Source organism: Camellia sinensis, chromosome 15 (assembly GCF_055761805.1).
Source record: "Camellia sinensis isolate YWXY chromosome 15, ASM5576180v1, whole genome shotgun sequence".
Lineage (NCBI taxonomy): Eukaryota > Viridiplantae > Streptophyta > Magnoliopsida > Ericales > Theaceae > Camellia > Camellia sinensis.
Genome location: NC_138975.1, coordinates 128,407,261 through 128,430,068, shown reverse-complemented (window position 1 = coordinate 128,430,068; position 22,808 = coordinate 128,407,261). Strand labels below are relative to the sequence as shown.

General features: G+C 35.2%; 1 protein-coding gene across 1 annotated transcript; it reads left to right on the top strand.

Annotated features, from left to right (window-relative positions):
- The first annotated feature begins 297 nt into the window (after positions 1-297).
- On the top strand, positions 298-22,576 carry LOC114265546 (serine protease SPPA, chloroplastic-like). The gene is made up of 13 exons (XM_082908571.1): positions 298-400; positions 3,329-3,570; positions 10,012-10,195; positions 10,578-10,715; positions 12,281-12,451; positions 13,377-13,480; positions 14,881-14,948; positions 15,866-16,029; positions 17,554-17,623; positions 20,061-20,215; positions 20,925-21,030; positions 21,535-21,847; positions 22,220-22,576. Exons 1-12 carry the CDS (start codon positions 298-300, stop codon positions 21,629-21,631), a joined length of 1,602 nt encoding a protein of 533 aa, XP_082764697.1. The 3' UTR covers positions 21,632-21,847; positions 22,220-22,576.
- The last annotated feature ends 232 nt before the right edge of the window (positions 22,577-22,808 follow it).

Genomic DNA, 22,808 nt, shown 5'->3' with positions numbered 1-22,808 from the left:
AAAAAAGTCATTACCACAGAACCCCTAACTTCCCAAAACACCACGTAGCGTAGAACTCTTGAGATGCTTTGCTTTTAAAACAATGTCTGCATCCTCTAGGGTGATCCTCTAGAGTGATTTTTTATGATGCGACACATGTCCCATTAATAGAATCAATGGCTGAGATGATTCCTCTCCAAAACGACGTCGTTTTGGTGAACCAGACCAACAAAAAAAGAGGGAGGAGGAGAGAGAGAGAGTTGAGGAAAAATTTTCTCTGCAAATTTTTTTGTAGAGTTTGATCCACAATACTTGTCCATGAGTTTCTCGAATGTGTGGTCTCTGGATCTGGAGGCTACGTACTGGGATGAGGTGGTTTTGGATCGGAGAGTGGTGGACATTGAAGGAACATTGGAGGTGGGTTTGAATTTGAATTTTTGGAAGATGTGGGTTGCCATTGATGCACAGTGAGGTTTAGGCTATGTGAATGGAAGAGACTAGCTTGTTGTGCACACTGCTCACTGATGCACTACAAATTTTTGCCGAAGTTCATTAACCCAACAAAGCAAAAAAACGAAGAACAATGAAGAAAAAGAAATTGAAAAACTTATTCACCAAAAAATAAATAAATAAATAAAAAACAAATTGAAAAATGAAATAGGATTGAACTTTGAAATCCATGTACAATTAATGCAAATCAACACTCATCTACAACTCTCTCCTATTGCAAATCAACACTCTGTTTCACCAGTAAAACTTCCTTCTTCTTCCTCAGCTCTCTCTCCTCCTCCTCCTGTTTGCAAACTTTGCACTACAAAAAAAAAAAAAATTGACTCACTAAAACGACGTCGTTTTGGAAAGGGATCATCTCAGTCATTCATTTCATTAATTGGACACGTGTCGCACCATAAAGAATCATTCTAGAAGACCACCTCAGAAGATCACTCTAAAGGATCCGGCCGCTTTAAAACAACTGTCACATGATGGACACATCCCCACGTCACCATGACTACGTGGAAGTAAAATTTCGCCTCGTCACCATCTTCCCTCCCTCTCTCACGATGACATCTCACTCTTCACTTCTAGAGAGAGAGGAAGGGAAAGCAAAGATCAGAGAGACACACACACAAACCATGTCGAAGCTTCTACGCCCTTCTCACTTCACCTCCCTCCTCCACCAAAGCTTTTCCAAATCTCCATCTCCAGTCAAACCTTGTCGTTTCTCAAATTCCCAACCTCATCTCCAATCTCTTCCCAATCCACACCGCCACAGAAACCTATCGATTCGAGCATTCGTTTCGTCTTCCGAGACAAAGAAGGGGCATTTCCCTAAATAAGCTAAAATAATAAATCAATTCCCAAACTAAGCCTAGTTTTGAAAGAATTCCCAAAATAAGCTAACTCGCGATTCACAATCGCGATTTCAACATATTTGCACCTATCTCACGTGAAACTTGGTAAATCTTAAATTCGTGGTTACAAAATGCGATTTTAATTAATTTTTTTTTCTTATGAACTCGCTGTTCTGAACCACGATTTTATCCAAAAAAAAATTTATTCTGAACTCGCTGTTCTTAACCACGATTTTATGGAAAAAAAAATTTCTTCTGAACTCGCTGTTTTGAATCACGCTTTTAGACCAAAAATTTTTTCTGCTGAAATCGTGGTTGTGAACCACGATTTCAATACTGATTTCCCAACCACACTTGGACCAATTGATGCCTAAAGTAAAGTAAACACAGTTGGTCTAATAAAGTTATTTCATAAAAAAAAAAAAAAATCTAACAAATAAATTTCTAAAAATAAAAATAAAAATAAAATTCTAAAAATTTATGCTACCTTAGTGTTTAGGGATAAAATTTATTTTTTTTATTTTACTAAAATAAAAATAAATAAATTTTAAGAATTAAACCCTAAACCCTAAAATAAAAAAATAAAATTTATCCGTAAATACTAAGGTAGTGTTTGGTAACGTTTACGTTTTTTGTTTATATTTATAAAATTTTTATAAACTAGTTTTTATTTATTTTTAGAAAAACATAAATTACAAACGAGTTTGGTTTGAACAAAATGTTTAAAAAAATTTATAAAATTTAAATGCGTTTAGTTTTAAAATGTTTAAAAAATTTTAAAAACGTAAAATAAAAAATATGTTTGTTCAAGCCTAAAATATTGAAAAAATAATTATTGAAAAAAAATTTAATTGAAAAAAAAGATTAATTGAAAAAAAAAACTAATAGAAACAAAAATTAATTGAAAAAAATTATTTGGTCTTAATTTCAATTATTTGGTCTTATTTTTTTTCAATTATTTGAAATTAAGACCAAATAATTTTTTTTCAATTAATTATTTTTTTCTATTAAATTTTTTTTTTCAAATATTTTTTTTCCCAATTAATTTTTTTTTTCAAATAATTATTTTTTTCAATTAAATTTTATAAATTTTTTTTAAACAATAATTATTTTATAAAATTTTCTTTCAATTATTTGTTTAGGGATAAATAATTGTTTAGGGATAAAATTTTCAAATAATTATTTTCTTTCAATAATTATTTTATAAATTTTTTTAAATATTTTGTTCAAACCAAACTCGTTTGTAATTTATGTTTTTCTAAAAATAAATAAAAACTAGTTTATAAAATTTTTATAAATATAAACAAAAAACGTAAACGTTACCAAATGTTACCTTAGTGTTTACGGATAAATTTTATTTTTTTTATTTTAAGGTTTAGGGTTTAATTCTTAAAATTTATTTATTTTTATTTTAGTAAAATAAAAAAAATAAATTTTATCCCTAAACACTAAGGTAGCGTAATTTTTTAGAATTTTATTTTTATTTTTATTTTTAGAAATTTATTTGTTAGAATTTTTTTTATTATTTATGAAATAACTTTATTAGACCAACTGTGTTTACTTTACATTAGGCATCAGTTGGTCCAAGCGTGGTTGGCAAATCAGTATTAAAATCGTGCTTCACAACCTCGATTTCAGTAGAAAAAGTTTTTGGTCTAAAAGCGTGATTCGAAACAGCGAGTTTAGAAGAAATTTTTTTTTTCATAAAATCGTGGTTAGGAACAGCGAATTCAGAAGAAATTTTTTTTTGGATAAAATCATGGTTCAGAACAACGAGTTCAGAAGAAAAAAAAATTAATTAAAATCGCGTTTTGTAATCGTAATTTCTTAATCAAAAGCACTTTTTGTAACCACGAATTTAAGATTTACCAATTTTCACGTGAGATAGGTGCAAATATGTTGAAATCGCAATTGTGAACCGCGAGTTAATTTATTTTAGGAATTCTTTTAAAACTAGGCTTAGTTTGGGAATTGATTTATTATTTTAACTTATTTAGGGAAATGCCCGACAAAGAGGTATGAGAAAGAGAAAGAATTCAAGTCCTCTACTGGCTCTGCCAAGTCCGAGGGTGAAAACGGAAGCGCGAGGAGTTCCGATGAAGAGTATCCGAGCGGTGAGTTTGAATTCATGGAGTTCGGTGCGTGGAAGAAGTTTGGGGTGAAGCTTCGGATGCTTGTTGCATTTCCATGGGGGCGCATCCCCAACGGCACTGTTCTTACCATGAAATTACGTGGCCAGGTTTGCTTAACTTTTTTTTTTTTCATTGTTGAGATTTTGAGAGATGAATTGAAGATAGTTTGAATCAATTGTCGTATTTTGTTAAGCAAATTCAGACGCATTTTTTTTGTCTGAAATAAAAGGGTAAGAGTATCTTCCAATCTATATTCCAAATTTTGGCATGTCAAATAAAATTTTGAGGCTTTGGTGGCAATTTGACATCTCTTGAAACTCTCAAACCAATATGCCAAATTTTATTATTTTATTATTGAAAGATAGATTAAAATATTGCTTTGTTTCAAAAAAAAGTGTCATAATTATTTTTGGCATGAGCTAAACCAACATTTGCCAAATCTATGTCATGTTGACATATGGGGTGGAGTAAAAACTTGAGGTCAAATTTGATTGTTGATGTGCCGTGTAGGATTTGGCATATATGTACTAAAATCTGAAAATGGAATCCAACTAAACTCTCAGCTAAAATTAAAAAATTCTTGAAGGTAAAGGGTCACACTTGCGAGTAAGGGTCACACGTGAGCGGTGTGTGAAGAGAGCTTGTCCTAGATTGAAAGTAGAGGCCGCCCAAGGTTGTTAATATAGTAGAGAGGCTCTTCCATCCATTCCTAATGGGTTTTGGGTTGGATGTCTTCAAAAAAATTAATGGAACCATGGTGCTGTTTGGTGCACCTTATTTTAGATTAAAAGTTGATAATCTAATGTTCCGTTTGTTCGGATAGAAAACATTTTATGAAAAATATTTTTATATTTTTTGGTATTTTGTACAATGAAAAATGAAAGTCAACGAAAAATATTTTTCATAATCAATTAAAAACAAGCCTATATGATATAAAATATTTTCTAAACTAAATTCTTACCAATATCACCACACTACCACCACCACTCTCACCTCAACCACCACACCACTATCACCATCACCACTGCCATTGCCACTGCCACTGTCACTGCCACTGCCACCAGCATCACCATCGCTATCACCACCGTTGCCTTACCACCATTCCACCACCTCCACCTCCGTTTCACCACTGCCGCTGCTGCCGCCAAACATAAAAAATTGTTTTCTTCAGAAAATATTTTTTGAAAAAAGTTTTCCGTAGAAAATGTTTCCATTTAAAAATGTTTTCTGCGCAAACAAACAGAGCATAAAAACATAAACCAAAAGCATTCCATAGTCAACTCCTATAATAAAAAAGGTATAAGCTGTGAGAATGTGTTCTCCTTTTGCCTTATAGGATTAGGTAAGTGTCCTATTAGACTTCTATATATCAGTGATGTATTCATGTAGGATTAGGAATTAGTGTTCTATATAAATGGTGTATTCTTTGTCAATTAATTCAATCTAATATACAATTTCATTCAGAAAACTTACATGGTATCAGAGCCGTATATGAAAGCCTAGAAGCCATTGTGTTTAGGTCCCTGGTTCTGATTTCTAGTTCGATCGAGTTTGCCCTCTAGTTCGTCACATCTGTCCGACTCATCTATGTTTGAATCGCATCCCATCTGGTTTGAATCAACCTATCTCACGACCCATCAAGCTTTGAATCAACCTATCTCACGACCCATCAAGCTTTCTCCATCTAGTTCAGCAGTCGCGAGTCTTCTCCATCTAGTTCTCTGTTTGTGATCTGTCGGTGGTTGCTGGAATTGCGATTCTTCGTCTAGTTCGATTTCTAGCCCAGGAGGTCACTCTCTGGTTCAGGTTCCCTCGCGACATCCCCCTCTCTCTCGCTCACTGGTTTTGGTTGGTCTGTTTTGGTCATGTTTAACCCATCCTCTCTGGTTTTGATTTTGGTTTATTATAGTCTAAACACATTAGTTCTCTGTTTGTTCCTAGTTGACCCATAACATTTTATAAACTTTGTTTTATTATAATGTCAGACACTAAAATCCAAGCTATTAAATGTAAACTCACTGGTGGCAATTATGCTTATTGGACCAGTGTTATGAAAAATTTTCTTCTTGGTCAAAAAAAATGGGGTTATGTTTCTGGTTTTGTTCCTCGTCCATCGGACCCAAAGGTGGAAGGATATCTGACTTCCTGTGATACTTGCGATTGTGATAATGCCCAAGTTCTAACTTGGTTTCATAATTCTGTGGATAACCATATTGGAATGATATTTTCCAAATACAGTACTGCTAAGGAGGTATGGGATTATTTACTAGGTGTTTATCAGCAGTCCAACGTTGCCAAGCGGTATAAGTTGGAAACAGCTATTCAAAGTGCTCGTCAACGGGATTAGACTATTTAGGACTTTTATATTGAGATGACAGGTCTTTGGAATCAATTGGCTCTTATGGAACCATCTAGTCTCAAGATACTGGACGCTTATCTTGAGTTTTGGGAGCAGAGTTGTTTAGTGCAGTTTTTAACGGCTCTCTCCCCTCAGTATGAGGCTATCCGAGGTGACATCCTTCACCGATCTCCTCTTTCCTCTGTGGATGCTATTATTCGTGAGCTTTTCTTCGAAGAAACCCGTCTTAAGACGGCCAGTCAGACTTTGCCTCCTTCTGTCTTCTTAGCTCCTGCCAAGCCTCCCTTGTTATCGACCCCACCTCCTCATCAGCTTCAGGCCACTGCAAAACCCAAGAAAGGGCCATTAGGGCCAGATGAGTGTGCTTTCTGCCATCAGAGAGGTCACTAGAAGAACAACTGTCCCAAGAAGGGACGTCAACTTGCTCCGTCTTCTCAGACACAGTTTCGCAGTCCTACTTCGGGTACTTTCCGACCTCCTGCTGCTTATACTAAATCTACTTCTGACTTAGTTTCCTTTAGTGCTCAGGTTGCACAACTTCAGCATATTCTGCCCACCTCTCAGCCATCCCCATCTGCCTCCGCTCTTACATCTCTTCATTCACGTTTGCTTGGGTCTTCTTCAGGTATCCCTTCTTCTGTCTAGCTTTTTTATTCTGGTACCTCTCATCATATGACTCCTCACATTTCCTTACTTCAAAACTGTATTCTCCCACTCGTTCCTATTACTATTAATACTGCTAATGGGTCTGGTATGTTTGTTTTGTCTATTGGGTCTGTCTTACCCTCTGCCATGTCTGTTGTTACCATTCCTTATGTTCTCTATATCCCTCAGTTATCTGTTAGTTTATTATCTATCAATCAACTTGATGCGTCTGGTTTTGATGTTATATTTTCCTCTTCTGTTTGTTGTGTGCGAGATCGGGTGTCCAAGAAGCAGATTGGGACCGGCCGTAGAGTTGGAGATCTTTATGTGGTCGAAAGCTTGCATCTCCCCTTTATCTACCTCTCCAGCTGCACTTTCCTCGTTTCAGTTAGATTCTCAGTCGAGTCAATTTTACTTATAGCATTCTCGCTTCGGTCATTTGTCTGTTGACCGCTTACGGTCTTTAACTTAGTCAGGGTTGTTGGGTAAAGTTTCTCCTAGTCAAATTGATGAATGTTGGGGGTATAAATTTGCCAAAATGTCAGCTTTACCATTTAATAAAAGTACCTCTATTTTTGTTTATCCTTTTTCTCTTGTTCATACTTATGTCTGGGGATCCTCTCCTGTTCTTACTAAAGGGGGTTCAGTATACTATGTGTCTTTTGTTGATGATTGCACTCGTTACACGTGGGTTTATCTAATGACTCATAAGTCTGACTTCTACCAGATATACCGTACTTTCCAGTCTATGGTCACTACACAGTTTGGGTCTACTATTAAATTGTTGCGGTCTGACTTGGGTAAGGAATACTTTAAAATTGAATTATGTGCATATTTAGCCAACTTAGGTACCATTCACCAAACTTCTTGTACTAATACACCTGCCCAAAATGGTCGAGTTGAGCGTAAACACCGTCATCTCCTTGAGACAGCTAGGTCTCTCCTTCTTTTTGCCTTCATTCCGGCTCCGTTTTGCGGTGAGGCAGGTCTTACTGCTGCTTTTTGGGATGAGGCAGTTCTTACTGCTGCTTTTCTTCTCAACCGTCTGCCTACCCCCCTTCTTTCTGGTCGATCTCCTTATGAGGTTTTGTTTTCTCAACTTTCTAATTACTCCCTCCTTCGTGTATTTGGGTCTGCTTGTTTTGTCCTTTTACCCCGTAAAAATAGGACCAAACTTAGTGCCCAGTTTGTCCTATGTATTTTTTGGATTATAGTCTCACTCTGAAAGGTTATCACTGTTATGACCCTATTTCTCGTAGCCTTTATGTATCCCGCCATGTTGCCTTTCTCGAACATCTATCTTACTTTCAGCTTCCTCCTCTCACCGCCCCAGTTTCCAAAGAGGATTTGGTTCATATTGATCCATTTCCTTCTGAGGTCCTGTCTAATGAGTACATCTCCACAGTTCCTCCTGAGCTTGTTCTATCTTCTCCTCCTATTTCACCTCTGACTACTTCTGCTCCTTCGCCTTCTTCTCTTCATCCGTTGTTAGTTTATTCTCGTTGCAAGGCTCCTCCACTAGTTGTCTCTGCCCCTGCTTCTGATCCTCCTGCTTCTGACGACTCTGATCCTGCTGCACAACGATATCCTCCTCGAGCGTGTCGTCCTCCAAACAGATTGGGTTGGTCTAATACTTGTTTTTCTGCTTCCTATCGTACCTTTTTGTCTGTTATTCATTTTTTTTAAGAACCTCAGTCTTACAAGGAGAGGCCTGTCAGGATCCTCATTAAGTTCAAGTTATGGAGGATGAGTTGTTTGTTCTATAGAAAACTAGTACTTGGGAGTTGGTTCCTTTGCCTACTAGTAAAAAGCTAGTTGGTTGCAAATGGGTCTACAAAGTCAAGACTCATTTTGATGGTTCTCTTGAGCCCTACAAAGCTTGTTTGGTGGCCAAAGGTTTCTCCCAGGAGTATGGTATTGATTTTGAGGAGACATTTGCTCCTGTTGCCAAGATGACTACTGTCCGTACTTTGATCTCTGTCGATGCTGTTCGTTCTTGGCCTCTTTATCAGATGGATGTTAAGAATGCTTTTCTTAATGGCCATCTCACTGAGGAGGTTTACATGCGTCCTCCCCCTGATCTTCACCATTCTTCTGGCCAGGTTTGTTGTCTTCGGCGTGCTCTGTATAGTCTGAAGCAGTCTTCTCGTGCTTGGTATGATCGTTTTCAGACTGCTGTTACCGAGTTTGGGTTTCATCCTTCTACTTCCAACTCTGCTTTATTTCTAAGACATACCTCGGCTGGTTTTGTTGCTCTCTTACTATATGTGGATGATATGATCATCATTAGCTTTGACTCTTCTGTTATCTCTAAGGTCAAGGGCATCTCTTCCGCACCTTCGAAATTAAGGATCTGGGACCATTGCGGTATTTTCTTGGTATTGAGGTGGCTTTTTCTCCCAAGGGTTACTTTTTGTCCCAGGCTAAGTATGCCAACGAGGTTATCCATCGTGCCGGACTTATTGACACTAAGCTTTCTGATACCCCCATTGAGCTTAATGTAAAGCTCAACACTACTGATGGTATTCCTTTAGACGATCCTACGTTATATCGCGAGCTTGTGGGTTGCTTAGTCTATCTGATAGTTACTCGCCTTGATCTTGCCTATGTTGTCCATGTGGTTAGTCAGTTTGTTTCTGCTCCTCGCTCTACACATTAGGCTGCTTTGCTTCGGATTCTTTGCTATCTTCGCAGTACTATCTTCCAGGGCTTACTATTCTCTTTTATTTCTTCCTTAGAGTTGGTGGCTTATGCTGATGTTGATTGGGCTGGTAATGTTAATGATCGTAAATCTACTTCTGGTTTCTGTATGTTTCTTGGCGATTTCCTAATTTCTTGGAAAATCAATAAACAAACTGTTGTTGCCCGTTCTACTGCCGAAACTGAGTATCGTGCCATGGCTCATGCTACTACTGAAATTGTCTGGCTTCGTGGTCTCTTATTTGACTTGAGCATCCCTCAGTCTTCCTCGACCTCTCTCTATTGTGACAACCGAAGTGCTATTCAAATTGTTCATAACACTTTCTTTCATGAACAGACAAAGCATATTGAGATTGATTGTCACTTCGTCCGTCAGCATCAGCAGTCTGGCTTTAGCTCGCTTCCTTTTGTCTTTTCGTTTCTGCAACTTGCTAACTTCTTCACCAAGACTCACATCACTGCTCGGTTTTGGTTTTGGTTTTTTCTTGACACACTCTCAGTGTTTTCTGCTAAAACACCTTGAGTTTGAGGGGGGTGTGAGAATGTGTTCTCTTTTTGCCTTATAGGATTAGGAATAAGTGTCCTATTAGACTTCTATATATCAGTGATGTATTCATGTAGGATTAGGAATTTGTGTTTTATATAAATGGTGTATTCTTTGTCAATTAATTCAATCTAATATACAGTTTCATTCAGAAAACTTACATAAGCAACTCAAATAAGTTGCACCAGTGCCATGCCATGCAAAATGGGACTGAGGGAATATTTTTTTTCTTCTGCATGTCATTTTTTACAGATTGATGCTTTATTTAGTGGAGTTGAAAATTTCTTTTTAAATTTTCAGATATCTGATCAGCTAGAGAGCCGTGTCTATGCTGGACTATCTCTACCTCAAATTTGTGAAAACTTCACAAAAGCAGCATATGATCCTCGCATCTCTGGTATCTATCTCCACATTGAACCCTTGAATTGTGGGTGGGGTAAAGTTCAAGAAATTCGGAGGCATATGTTGGATTTCAAGAAATCAGGTAGGATTTTTATTTTATAGTTTAATTACAAAGACAATACATAATATGATATAGCATGAGACTACTACTAGTAGTGTATGCAATGGAATATTCTAAATAGGTTAGTCTGCCTCTTCTTCTACATTGTGCAATTATTAGTATAGACCTTTAAACATATATTGCCATGCTGTGTCTATATTTTGGGGCTTGCTCTGTCATATATATATATTTGATTGGCAAAAAAGAAAACGTTGTATCAAGTATTATCTTTCAGTGCTATTTGGTGTTTTACAAATTGCTCAGTTATGAACTTTATGGTTTCTAGCGTGATCTGAAAGAAAAATTCCTACAACCAATTTCTCGTATTGGATCCTTGACTTAATCATTTATTGATATTTTGTAGGTAAATTCATTGTGGGTTATGCCCCTGCATGTAGAGAGAAAGAGTATTATCTTGCCTGTGGTTGTGAAGAGCTGTATTGCCCTCCAAGTGCTTATTTTTCTTTGTATGGTTTGACAGTTCAAGCATCATTCCTTCGAGGTAAATTGATTATCCTTGTTCTGCCACCAGTTTAAATTGCATTGCACAAATATGAGATGTCCACTTAATCTAGCATCCTCCTGTCTGTATGGTGTGTGTGGGATCCAGCAACAATTTGCTCCAAATTCAAATGTTGTTTAGTGTATAAACAGTCACACATTGATGTGGCTACTTCCTTTCATGAAGATAATCATATCAGTAATTCATACTGAATGGTGATAACTACTACTTATATGGACTTATTTTATGGTATTACTATATTTCACAGCATGGTTGCTTTTGACCATTTTCATTATGAATATATGCATATTACTGAAACACGGGACAGATCATGTGGTCCGTCTGAGGTGCATAAAGATAAAGTGCATTCAGTGTGACTATTCATCAGAAAGCTTTAATGTTACTAGTGCAACCAAATTGGAGTAATTTCTTTTCTTTTTTTTTTCCTTCTCTCTTTCCTATTACAGTATGGGACTTTTGTATTTGAGTTGTACTGCAGCTTTTAAAATTTGTTACCAGGTACCAGTCGGCCATCCACACTAATTTCTGCTATATGTTCGAGTGATTTTAGCAAAATTATTGCTTCTCTTTCTTCATCCCTCACGTCTCACTGATGTCTACAGTACATCAAGGTTTACACAGTTAACTGGCTGCCGCTATAATTATTGTCTGATAATCTCAAATTCAAGCACTTTTCAAGTTCTTGATATTGTCAATCCTTATAGTTGGTGGCAAAGTTTATTGTACCTGCAATTTTTTTGTCTCGAGTTCCTTTTCGTGTTATGCGCAGCTAGTTTTCTCAACTGTTTAGCCTTTCAGAGTTGTTTATTTTATTTATTATTATTGAGACGGTAACAAGTGTTGCATAGTGGTGAAATAAAGAAGCTGTTTATTCAAGTGTAACCTGAATATTTACAAAAATCAAAATGAAAATTTTGCAAATTACGAATGTTCCATGATAACATTCTGAAAGAAGAATCAGATGTTCAAAAGAAAATCCTTTTGATTGAGACCTTAGATACCATGGGAAAGTTTTGAAATCCTTTTTGTCATCACAAAAGAGAATGACAGCTTAGAAATGATTGGCTCTTGCTATTATCTTGAGGAACTTAAGGTGGTTATAAACTCGAGCAAGCGGATAATAAGAGATTTTGGGTCTATTCAAACTATTGTGCCACTTATAGTTGGTTGGAAGCACAATGCACATTTTTAATTTTAGGGGTGGTAATTTCTGCAACAATGTGTAACATAACTGTAGTGGCAGTAGGTCATTTTTTTTTCTTGACTCATTTTAAACCATAAGAAAATTAACAGCTTTGTGTCTATTTAAATTGTTTTGTTGTTTAAAATAGGTGGGGAGTGGACTTGTCATGGTAAATGGGAAATGAAATAACTTAGCTCTACTTCTATCTATTCGTCTCCTTTATTGACCATAATTTTTGTGTAATGATGTCTTTCTAAAATTCTCTCTCCCCTTTGCATAGAGGGTCTCTGTACTTTGCTTTACTTGTGGCTCATGGTTCCTTTTTAACTGCAGCGGAGTGGCATCAAAAATTGTTTTGCAGTTGTTCTTGAGAAAGTAGGCATTGATCCGCAAGTGCAAAAAGTTGGAAAATATAAAAGTGTTGGAGATCAACTAACGCACAAAAATATGTCTGAAGAAAATTGTGAGATGTTGACTTCGTTGCTTGATAGCATCCATGGGAATTGGTTGGATAATATTTCTCTTACCAAAGGTACTCGGTAGTTTGTGGTTTGACATGATCCTCAAGTGTCAAATGATCGAATTTTGTTTCGTTGTGTTGTTACGGTTAGCTTGGAAATGGAAACATTTAAGAAACATAAGGAAATTGATAAATTTGTTTGACAATATAGGGAAATGTTTGGAGATGTAACTCAAAACTTTTGCATTGAATTTACTTCCAAGTTATACGCCTGTACACTTTATGTAGTGTGATGTTTAGACCCCAAACATATCAAATTATTTTATTGTTGAGCTTGTATAAAGTTTACAAAACTATTAAAAATAACCAAATAACAATATTAATTGCAAATATACTAAAGAAAGGTCAAAGGGTATAAATTGTGTGGGAAATCCCTTGGGCGACGAGGTTAATTTTTAAATCTTTTAACTAGATTAAGAATGAGTTTCAATAAAGGTCAATTAATATTAGAAGCTCATAAACAAAAGGCTTAATGGGTTAATTGGGAAGGGAGTTTCTGTATCGTATGAGGAAATATAAGAAATGTAAGATTCTAGTAAATAGTAGGGATGGAAAAAAAGGAACAACTATAATGTCTATAATGTTTATAAAAAAGGCATCTACAAGTGACTTAATCATGTTTGTTTCCTATTCATCTCTTTTTCATCTTCTCCTGTCTCTTTTCTTAGATTTTCTAATAAATTTAAGATTTTTTCTTTGTTATTAAATATTTTCTTTTAACAAAAAGAGGCAAATAGAAATAGATCTCGTTAGATTTCCTAGTTAGTGTTGAAACAACTCAATTGATTTGGAATTTTTTATAGTGTTGTTTTGGTCAAAATATTATAATTTTGGTTTTCCACTAGTGCTTTGCTTTGTGTCTTCAATGGAAACAAAATGAAATATTGTCCCTTACAAGTTTCATGCTTAATTACGGGTTCCTGGAATTCTCATACAGGAAAAAAAATAGAAGACATTGAAAACTTCATCAATGAAGGGGTTTACCAAGTAGAAAGGCTGAAAGAAGATGGTTGGATTACAAATATAAAGTATGATGATGAGGTACGGAAATCAGTTTCAAAGTTTTTACTAAATATTGATGTATTATAGTCAGACAAAAGGCTTATACACTGTCACTGTTCGTTAAATTTAGACATCCATGGAGTGAGACAACACTTCTATCAGTGGTGGGTCCTGTAATTGTTAATATATTTCTCGTTCAGAATTATATATGGGATTAAAATATTGATTGCTCTAGATGAGTTTACTACTGGTGTAATGCATTCATCTTCTGATCCCCACTGTTAAACATGTTGCCTTGGTGGTTATTCTGATCAAATATGGAGTTGATAAGAGATCAAGAATTGTCCTTCATTTTTTTTTTTTTTTGGGTTTGGTTCCTGCTGCCCTTTTTTTAATTTTTATTTTTTATGGGTTATTTTTGTTTCTGTAATAAAGGTATTAGGGCCTTTAGATCATATGGCTATTGGCATCCACTATGAAGGATGAAATTGATTTTGATTTTGGCATGGATGGGAAGGGTGTCTAATCAATTTTAGGTTTGAGAAAAGGTGGGTTCTACATAAGGCATTGAGTATAAAAAGAGAGAATATGATCTTGACCTAAGAAGCACGGACACACATATAGAGGAAGTGTCGTGTCCAACATTACACTCTTTGGACACTACTAAAAGTGTGTCTGACACTTCTTCAACATGTCTTAATTAAAAAATCAAAATTATAACATCGGACACTTCAGCGACACTTCGCGGACACTTTGGCAACACTTCTTGAACCCTCCAATCGTCCTATATGATGAATCCCTTCATTATAACAATGTTCTCCATGCTTCATAACACAACTTATACATCTTAAATTTTGTTTTGAAACATTTATAAGATGAATACATTATGTGTAATACAAATTTATATAATTGTTTTGCATTGTTTAGAATATAATTGCTAATGATATCTTGATATTTAATTTATGAAATTTATAGCTTTTTAATTTAAAAAATGTGTTGTATTATATTTTTTTTATATCTTTGAATAATTTATTCATATATATGACATATTATAAATTTATAAAAATATAAAACTTTAATGTGTCCCAAGCGTGCCATGTTTTGCATTTTTTGAAAATCGATGCGTCGGCGTTGTGTCACATGTTTGCTACTTAGATATCAATTGCAATCCTTGCTACTTCATGTACTGTTTGGCATGAAACTTCGGTTTAAAATACCTTTCAGCCTCAAGTATTTATTCGACCAGAGTACATCAATACATGTCAAACTATTTAATTTTTAGCTTGTATAACCATTGGTGTTTTCTTGGTTACAATTATAGTTATGAATGTAATTGTAACCATCAATGAAGGGAAGAATGTATATTCACTATAAAATGTAATTTCTTGATTGACCTAGTCAATTCTAGATAACTTTAGAGTAATATATGGTCTGTACAGATTGTGTTGAAACTGAAAGAGAGACTAGGAATTCAGAATGATAAGAATCTTCCAACGGTTGATTACAGGTAATTATCAATTACTTTATTCTCTGCCACTGGCCCCACTACCACCTCTCTTTCTCTCATACCCTACTTAGGTTATCCAGCATGCAGGTCATTTATCTGCTTGAGATGACTGTTTTCTTTAACTGTTAACTTATTATCCTCTGTTTAGACATATTATTCCAGTTCATCTCATTTCCATCAGATGATGTAGTTAATTTAGATGGATGTTTTATTTGTAGTCTTCATTGCCAACATTCAAGAAATCTACCTTCCTATGATTTTTAAGGTTTCTCAATGCAATGATCCTGCATCAAATGCGTTTTAACTTGCAAAGGTCAGGTGTCTTTTCAGAATATGCAATTCTTGTTGTTCAATTGGAATTCTGGAAACTTTACGATTTTAAATCTGCTAGAAATCTATCAGTCCCCATGATTTTTACAGCATTTCTAAAACATACTCCTCACGTCAAATAAATTTGTAGTTTGAAGTTTGGAGGATAACTACAATTTTAAGTCCAAGAGCGTAAAAATATATATATATATATATATATTCCAAAAGCATAAATTTTTTCTAGTTTTCCATTTCCATCGTTCATTTTTGCTAAAAAGAATACTTTCAGCTATATAATTGCTTAGGTTATGTTTCTATGACTCAATGAATGAATATTTATTTTGCTTGAGCATTCTCCTTGTATGTAAGTGCTCCCTCTCTCTCTCTCTCTCTCTCTCTCTCCCCTCTGTATAGTAGTAAGTTAGTAACCGTCCTTGACTCATCCTGGGCAAATTTTGAAGTTCTGATGTTAAAACTGACTGTAATGTGCTTTACTGAATATTAAAGCTTCAGTCAAGTTCTTCTCTTTTCCTGTTATTAAACTGATGTAACTTGTCTGCATAATGCAAGGTATGCTGATTTGAGAAATCCTATCATTTTGATTACAGGAAATACTCCATGGTTAGGAAATGGACTGTTGGTTTATCAGGTGGTAAGGACCTAATAGCCGTAATCAGAGCCTCAGGAAGAATTAGTCATGCACGGGGCCTCAATGTTCCTCGTTCGGGTATTGTTGGTGAGCAATTCATTGAGAAGATTCGTAGGGTAAGAGGTATGATTTAGCTATTGGATCTGCATTTTTTTTGATTAATCCGTCTAAAGGAAATCTCATTTCTTGCTGTTTTAATCTTTTAAAAAGGCATCCTTCAGAAACAACCGAAAGAAAAAAGGAAAAAAAAAAGCATGTAAAATTGATGGCATAGTTAATAGTTCATGTTGACCCTTTTGTTTCCCCCTTTTTTTTTTTTTTTTTGCTTTTACTTTCCTTTACAAATTGTAAAGTTTACAACATGATGCAAACTGTAAGATCATATATAAATATTAAAATTGAAGCAGCGAGAACGTTTGGAAATTGATTGGTTTCAAGATGGACCCACTTCAAACTTTTCTTAATCACATTTTGGTATTGGTTGTCACTGTTTATGCTTATTTTTAAGTTAGTATGGATATGGTTAGCTTTCGATATGATTTATCAAGTATTATAGGTTAAGAGTATTTTGATAATTTTTCTTGACATGGAAGGTAAGGGCATCCATGGGTCATATATAGGTGAAGTTGTGTATTGGGTCATTCTATATTCTTTCTATCTGTTTTAGATGAGTTTTAAAAGTCAAAATTCTAGTCAAATTGAAAATATGTTTCAATTTATTGATGGATGATTTAGAAATCCTTCAGAAACCACAACAATAAAATGTAATGACAAATTAGTGTTGGTAATGAGGAAGAAGTGGTGGACTAAGGAAAGTGTGAAAAAATGTACGGTAGCATGGTGTTTTACAGAGCAAGTATACAGTGGATAAAAGGATAGGCCATCATGTCATTGGCGCATCAAATGCAGTAAGCTGTGTTGAAGACCTTGAGACATACTAAATGGGATAGGGGGTTTGGTTTGCTCTGACGAATAAGGAGAAAGAAATACAAAGTGAGTTGTTTCAAATCCTAAACATGAATAATTTAAAAGATAAATTGCAGTTACAAAAGTGGCTGCTCTGATGCTGGATCCTAGTCATATTAAATCTCAAAGAATGTTGCTCTAATTATCCATGGCCCCAAGGGAGCTGTGGGAAGAAAAATAACCCTTTTTTAACTGAGTACATTTAAATGAAGAAGTGGATTTGTAATTTGAAGAACTCTTATGGGTTTGTCTCTATGTTTTACTGCTAGCTGAGAAAAAAGGAAAGCAAAAGTAGAGAATAATCAACTGAATTAACGTACATAATTTGAAATACCCGATATATATTGATATGTAGATGTGCAAAATAATAATAATAATAATAATAATAATAATAATAATAATAATAAATAAATAAAATTTAGAGATGATCTATGATGCTTATAAGTGTGCCCTATGTAGGAACACAAAGCTTACATGGCATATGCTTGTGTTGATTAATGAGGAATTACAATATAATTGAAATGTTGTATTCCATTCTTCATTTTTTAATTTTAGTTTCTGGCTTTATGCATAGTTTCCTTTTTCATCTTTTGTTTCTCTCCCTTGCGGTTACTTTTGTTAACTCATCGTTAATATATCTTCCTTCTCTGGTCAATACTGAGCTTTTTCTTCTTCTTCCAGAGTCAAAAAGATTCAAGGCTGTTGTCATTCGAATTGATAGTCCTGGAGGTGATGCTCTTGCGTCTGATTTGTAAGTGCTGCAGTGTTATTTCTTTATAGTAAGTTTAAATTGTAAATATACCATATGATGCTTGTTCCAATAAGAGGGTTTGTATATTAATTCATCTATGAGAATGCTTATTACTTGGAGTAATGATTTAGGGTATTTCAGTGCATTGGCTTGGAAACATTCCATGGGCTATATCAAGCCCACTCTTGAATCCCATCATTAGACCTATATCAAGCATGTTTTAATATTGTTCACTACATCTAGGATACACAAATAAGAACATAACCAACTTTGTTGTTGATAAAAAATAAATAAATAAATAAATAAATAATTACAAGAAATTCAGTGTGGATGGCTGGAGTTCAGTTAGAGCTGAAGTGGCCTTAGGAGGAGAGGGAGAGTGAGAGTGGTAGTAATAGAAATCTTGAGATGGTGAACCAGAACCCACAAGCTAGAAGGAGGCTTGCTTGCTTGGAGATGAAGGAAAAGGCTCACAATTTGTGGAGGGGTAAGGCTTAGCGATGACCAAATTTTTGGAGAGAAAACTAAACATCGTATTATTCCATAATAATCAAATATTATAAGGAGATTGATAAATAAATAAAACCCTAATAAAACCCTGATAACACCCCCAAAGACTAAACTACTTTCAAGCTAAATAAATAAAGACAATCGTAACACCCCCCTCAAAGTCATGATGCGACTTAAGGAAGCATCAAGAGTTTGTCCAGGATAAAACAAAGACACAGAACAGAGTGGGATTTTGTGAAAAAATCAGCCAGCTGCATAGTGGAGGAGACAAGAGGCAAGACAAAGTCCGAAGTTGAAGATGATTGACACACGTAATGGTGGCAGTAAGGCTATGTTTGGGACATGAGTTTTTAACAAAAAAACCAAAAAGTAAGTCCAAAAAATCAACCCATTCTCTCTACTTTTTTTGCATGTCTTTTCATAAAAAGTCAAAAAGCCACTAAAAAAGTCAATTCCAAACGAACCCTAAATCTCAACATGATCGGTGTGCTCATGAAAAACAGAGTTGTGTGTCATTATCATCTTCATCTTGTGTAAAGAACCCCTCCCTTTATCCGCCATTGATAGCTCACCAAAGGCTGAACTTCCATTGTTGCTTTTGCCAAATAGTCCTATTTTAGTAGCTGTGAAATGATTATTTTGGTGTAAACTTCAACTAATTCCACTTCTTGAGAGCCTGAAATCAAAACCAAAGGTTAACTGGTGAAATTAAGTGCATATGTAATCAATATTTTCCCCCCACTGAAGTTAAAGAATCAATCAAGCATTCTATTGATGGGGTTGCATACACTACAGTCTGATCTTTGGTTGAAATAACCGGCCAACTAATGGTTTCAGACTGTCAGTTAACAGTTGCAGTGCCATTCTGAAAAACAAAAAAAACAGTTGCCGTGCCTTTCATAATCTGTGTGAACTTCCATAGACTAATTTCACTTTTTGGGTGCTTGAAATCCAAGCCAAAGTTGAAAAGTTGAAACTTGAAAGTAAATCCAGTTATACATGCTAGTAAATAATGTAATTAACTCAATATGTTCCACGAGAGCTGCTGCAGACCCCCAGTGGGGGTTGCACCCCCAGTGAGGTGGCAAGCCCCCACTGGTTGAAACTTAAAAATAAAATAAAATAAAATAAAACAGTTTTTTTTTTTTATCCAATCATATCGCGCCACCTCACTGGGGGTCGACCCCCAGTGGGGGTCCGAAGCATTTTTCTATGTTCCACCCAATATTTAAAAGGTTATCTTTTTTACAGGCCTTCAATACGTTGCAGACTGTTGTTTGAATAAACTCTTGGCTCAAATGAACTTGCTAGTGACCTAGTGGCCTAGTGCCCATATTCCTTTTGCAGTCAACTTTCAGAATCAGATTCCATTTATCTCTTCAGTTGAAGCAGATGTTTTGAAAAAGGAATAGATAAAGTAGGTTACCCATTAGGAGGAGGTTCACATTCATGCTGCTTTTGAGAGAGGCAGAGCCTAATGTGCTATTATTGTTTGAAATGACGTTCAAAAACTTAATAATGTTATTCTTAGTATCTCTTAGTGCATTAGATATCACATTCTTGTGCTGAAGAATGTGAAAGAAACGATTATTCGGTTCTGCATTTTTTTAATAATATTTTGCAAATATCTTGCATACACAATATTGACATTAAAAGTGACAGATACAACATGCCGAAAGAAACATCAAAAAAATAAGATCTGTAAACAAAAGATTTTTTCATAAAAGATGTTTGGTTTCACAAGAAGGTGAAGTTTACGCAGCTAATTGGAATTTCAGATATAGTTCTTTCTTATGTTTAGTATAATTAATGTATGTTTATATCTCCATTCCTGGATTAATATTTTGTTCCTCATATAGCAGAGAGGTAAAATAGAAAGGAAAGAAAAAGAAATTGACTGATTGTCCTTTATTTTTATCTTATACAGAATGTGGAGGGAAATTAGACTCCTTGCTGCCTCAAAGCCTGTCATTGCATCGATGGCTGATGTGGCGGCTAGTGGAGGATACTATATGGCAATGGCTGCAGGGGTTATAGTTGCAGAGGATCTTACATTAACAGGATCAATTGGTGTTGTGACAGGTGAACCTAGCAATTCACATTCTTATGGTTTCTTTGATATTGTTAGACACTATAGCATGCCACTATTCACAATTCTTCTTTTCATTTCTCTTAATTTTAAAATTCAACTAATCAATGAATGGACGATGTCTCAAGGAAAAACATTTATTCCAAAAGGTTTTAAACATTAGAACCAGAACTCAATTCTTAATCAATTACAATTAATAGGATGGATGCCTTTAGTTGATATTCAGCAACTCCTGAAAGGGGGACATTTTTTTGTTGACATCTGTTCGGAGAACATAAAATGTTTCCAAAACAAACTGATACTTGATCAAACCTTATCCTGTTCTTTAATTGCCCTTGTTTACCTATCGATGACAGAATGAGCAGCTGACTGAGAGACTTGACTCCAAATTTTATGCCTAGTCAACATGGCAGATAAATTTATAATAACTGTTTGGAGGCCTTTGATTATAGTTATGAATACGGTCAATGCTGCAGATCTAGTTATGTTCTATCTGCTACATCATCGCATGGTCATTGTTCTTCCCATATCTTCACAAAATAATCAGAAAAGAGAACTTCACAATTTTATATGTAGCTATATAGTTACTAGTGTGCTTAAGGTGTGAGAGTCATTGTGTGGGCTAATTTTTCTTTCGATGAAGGAAGCATATTTAGGTGATCTAGATTATAGCTATTGATGTTTTGATATTTGTGCTTGTAGGGAAGTTTAATTTAGGAAAACTATATGAAAAGATTGGCTTCAATAAAGAGATCTTATCAAGAGGAAGATTTGCAGAGCTTACTGTAGCTGAACATCGACAATTCAGGTAAGATGCCTGATTGATTTGCTGACGATACAGATGCTTGTATTTTTTGGAAACAAAAGAGGGAAGCATCGACTTGATGCAATGATCCCACATCCTCATCGAAATATGACATTAGAATTTTGTATTGTGGGTTTATTTTTGCTATTATTTATGCCTCCATAATGATGTCTTCAAGGTTAATTCAATCCCCTAATTTCTCGACTGTAGATAACCCTTACCGTGGTATTTTCCTGTTAGGCTTTTATTTTAGGGCCTGTTTGGTGCTGCTTGGTGCTGCTTCTTGTAAAATGACAACTTCTAATCACAAAGCAAAAGCTAAAAGCACTACTTCCCTTGCTTCCCAATAATCAGCTATATTTGCCTCAGAAGTGGCCAAACCAACACATCGGCACAAATTTTCAAAATAAAAAAAGCTATAAGCAGCTCCATAAGCTGCACCAAACACGACTTTAATATGGTTTGACTACTTGTGATTTGTGAATAATAATCAAATTTGTCTTGTAGACCAGATGAAGCAGAACTCTTTGCCAAGTCTGCTCAGAATGCATACAAACAGTTTAGAGACAAGGCGGCATATTCAAGATCAATGACTGTACGGTAGTCAATTAATGTATACTAATGGAGTGCAGTACTCTTTCAATCGCTTCATCACTGTCCAATCATTATGTTGCTGGCAGATAAGATGGAGGAGGTGGCACAGGGGTGAGTGTGGACTGGTAAAGAAGCAGTTTCACGAGGTTTAGTTGATGCTATTGGTGGGTTTTCTCGTGCTGTTGCTATAGCAAAGCAGAAGGCTAATATACCCCTGGGTAGAGAGGTTGGTTAATAAACTCCTTTTAGTTTACCCTTCTACGAGTTTTAATAAAAATGGGTGTTTTCGTGAAATATTGAGTTCATTCTGAAGTCTAGTGGAAATTTATAATGTTTCACTTACCCTAAAGAGAATATCACAATATTCCTTTACATTTTGATCTCTATTTCAGGAAATTCTTTATGGACTAATGGACCCTGTGTACACAAGATATGCTTACATCTATAACATTGAAGTTGATAGTTTGTCAATTCAATTTCTTTTACATGTATAACATTGAAGTTGCTGTTCAAAAAAGAAAAGAAGTTGCTATTTTGTCGATTCTATTTCTTTTACGTCTATTGAGGCTTGATTCTAATAGGTATCCTGAATGTTAAGGTTACTCTTGTTGAGCTATCAAGACCGTCGCCAACCCTGCCAGAAATCTTAGTTGGCATTGGTAACACTGTGGTTGGGGTGGATAGGACATTGCAAGAAGTACTGCAAGACTTGGCATCTTCTAATGAAATTCAAGCCCGGATGGATGGAATCATATTTCAAGTGTTTTGAATACCAGTCCTCTCTTCACTTTGATTAAAGACTACTTGAGTTCCCTCTGACCTCTTATACCTATCTATCCATCGTCTCAATTTCATTTTTTTTTTTGTGTGTGTAAAAATGTAGAAGAGATGAGCCACTTGTCTGCTTACTGAAAATGTTACTATAATTTTGCACTTTATTTCTCTTTTTTCATTATCACTTTTTGTGAGAGAGCTATATGTTATTTGTTTATTGTTAATCTGTAATAGATTATTTACAAATATCAAACTATATTGAACTTGGCAATAATTTAGCACCACATACCTCCCACCCCCACACCAATAAAAGAAAAATTACTCCAAAATAGGAAGAAATGAATTAGGAAAGAGTTTTCATTTAATATTACTTGATGATGTTTAACACTGAGTGATAAATTGAATTAATCCTA

Coding starts and splice junctions, on each gene's coding strand:
- LOC114265546 (XM_082908571.1), top strand. CDS start 298: ATGAGTTTCTCGAATGTGTGGTCTCTGGATCTGGAGGCTACGTACTGG. Junction 3,571..10,011: donor CCATGAAATTACGTGGCCAG/GTTTGCTTAACT, acceptor TTAAATTTTCAG/ATATCTGATCAGCTAGAGAG. Junction 13,481..14,880: donor ATATAAAGTATGATGATGAG/GTACGGAAATCA, acceptor TGGTCTGTACAG/ATTGTGTTGAAACTGAAAGA.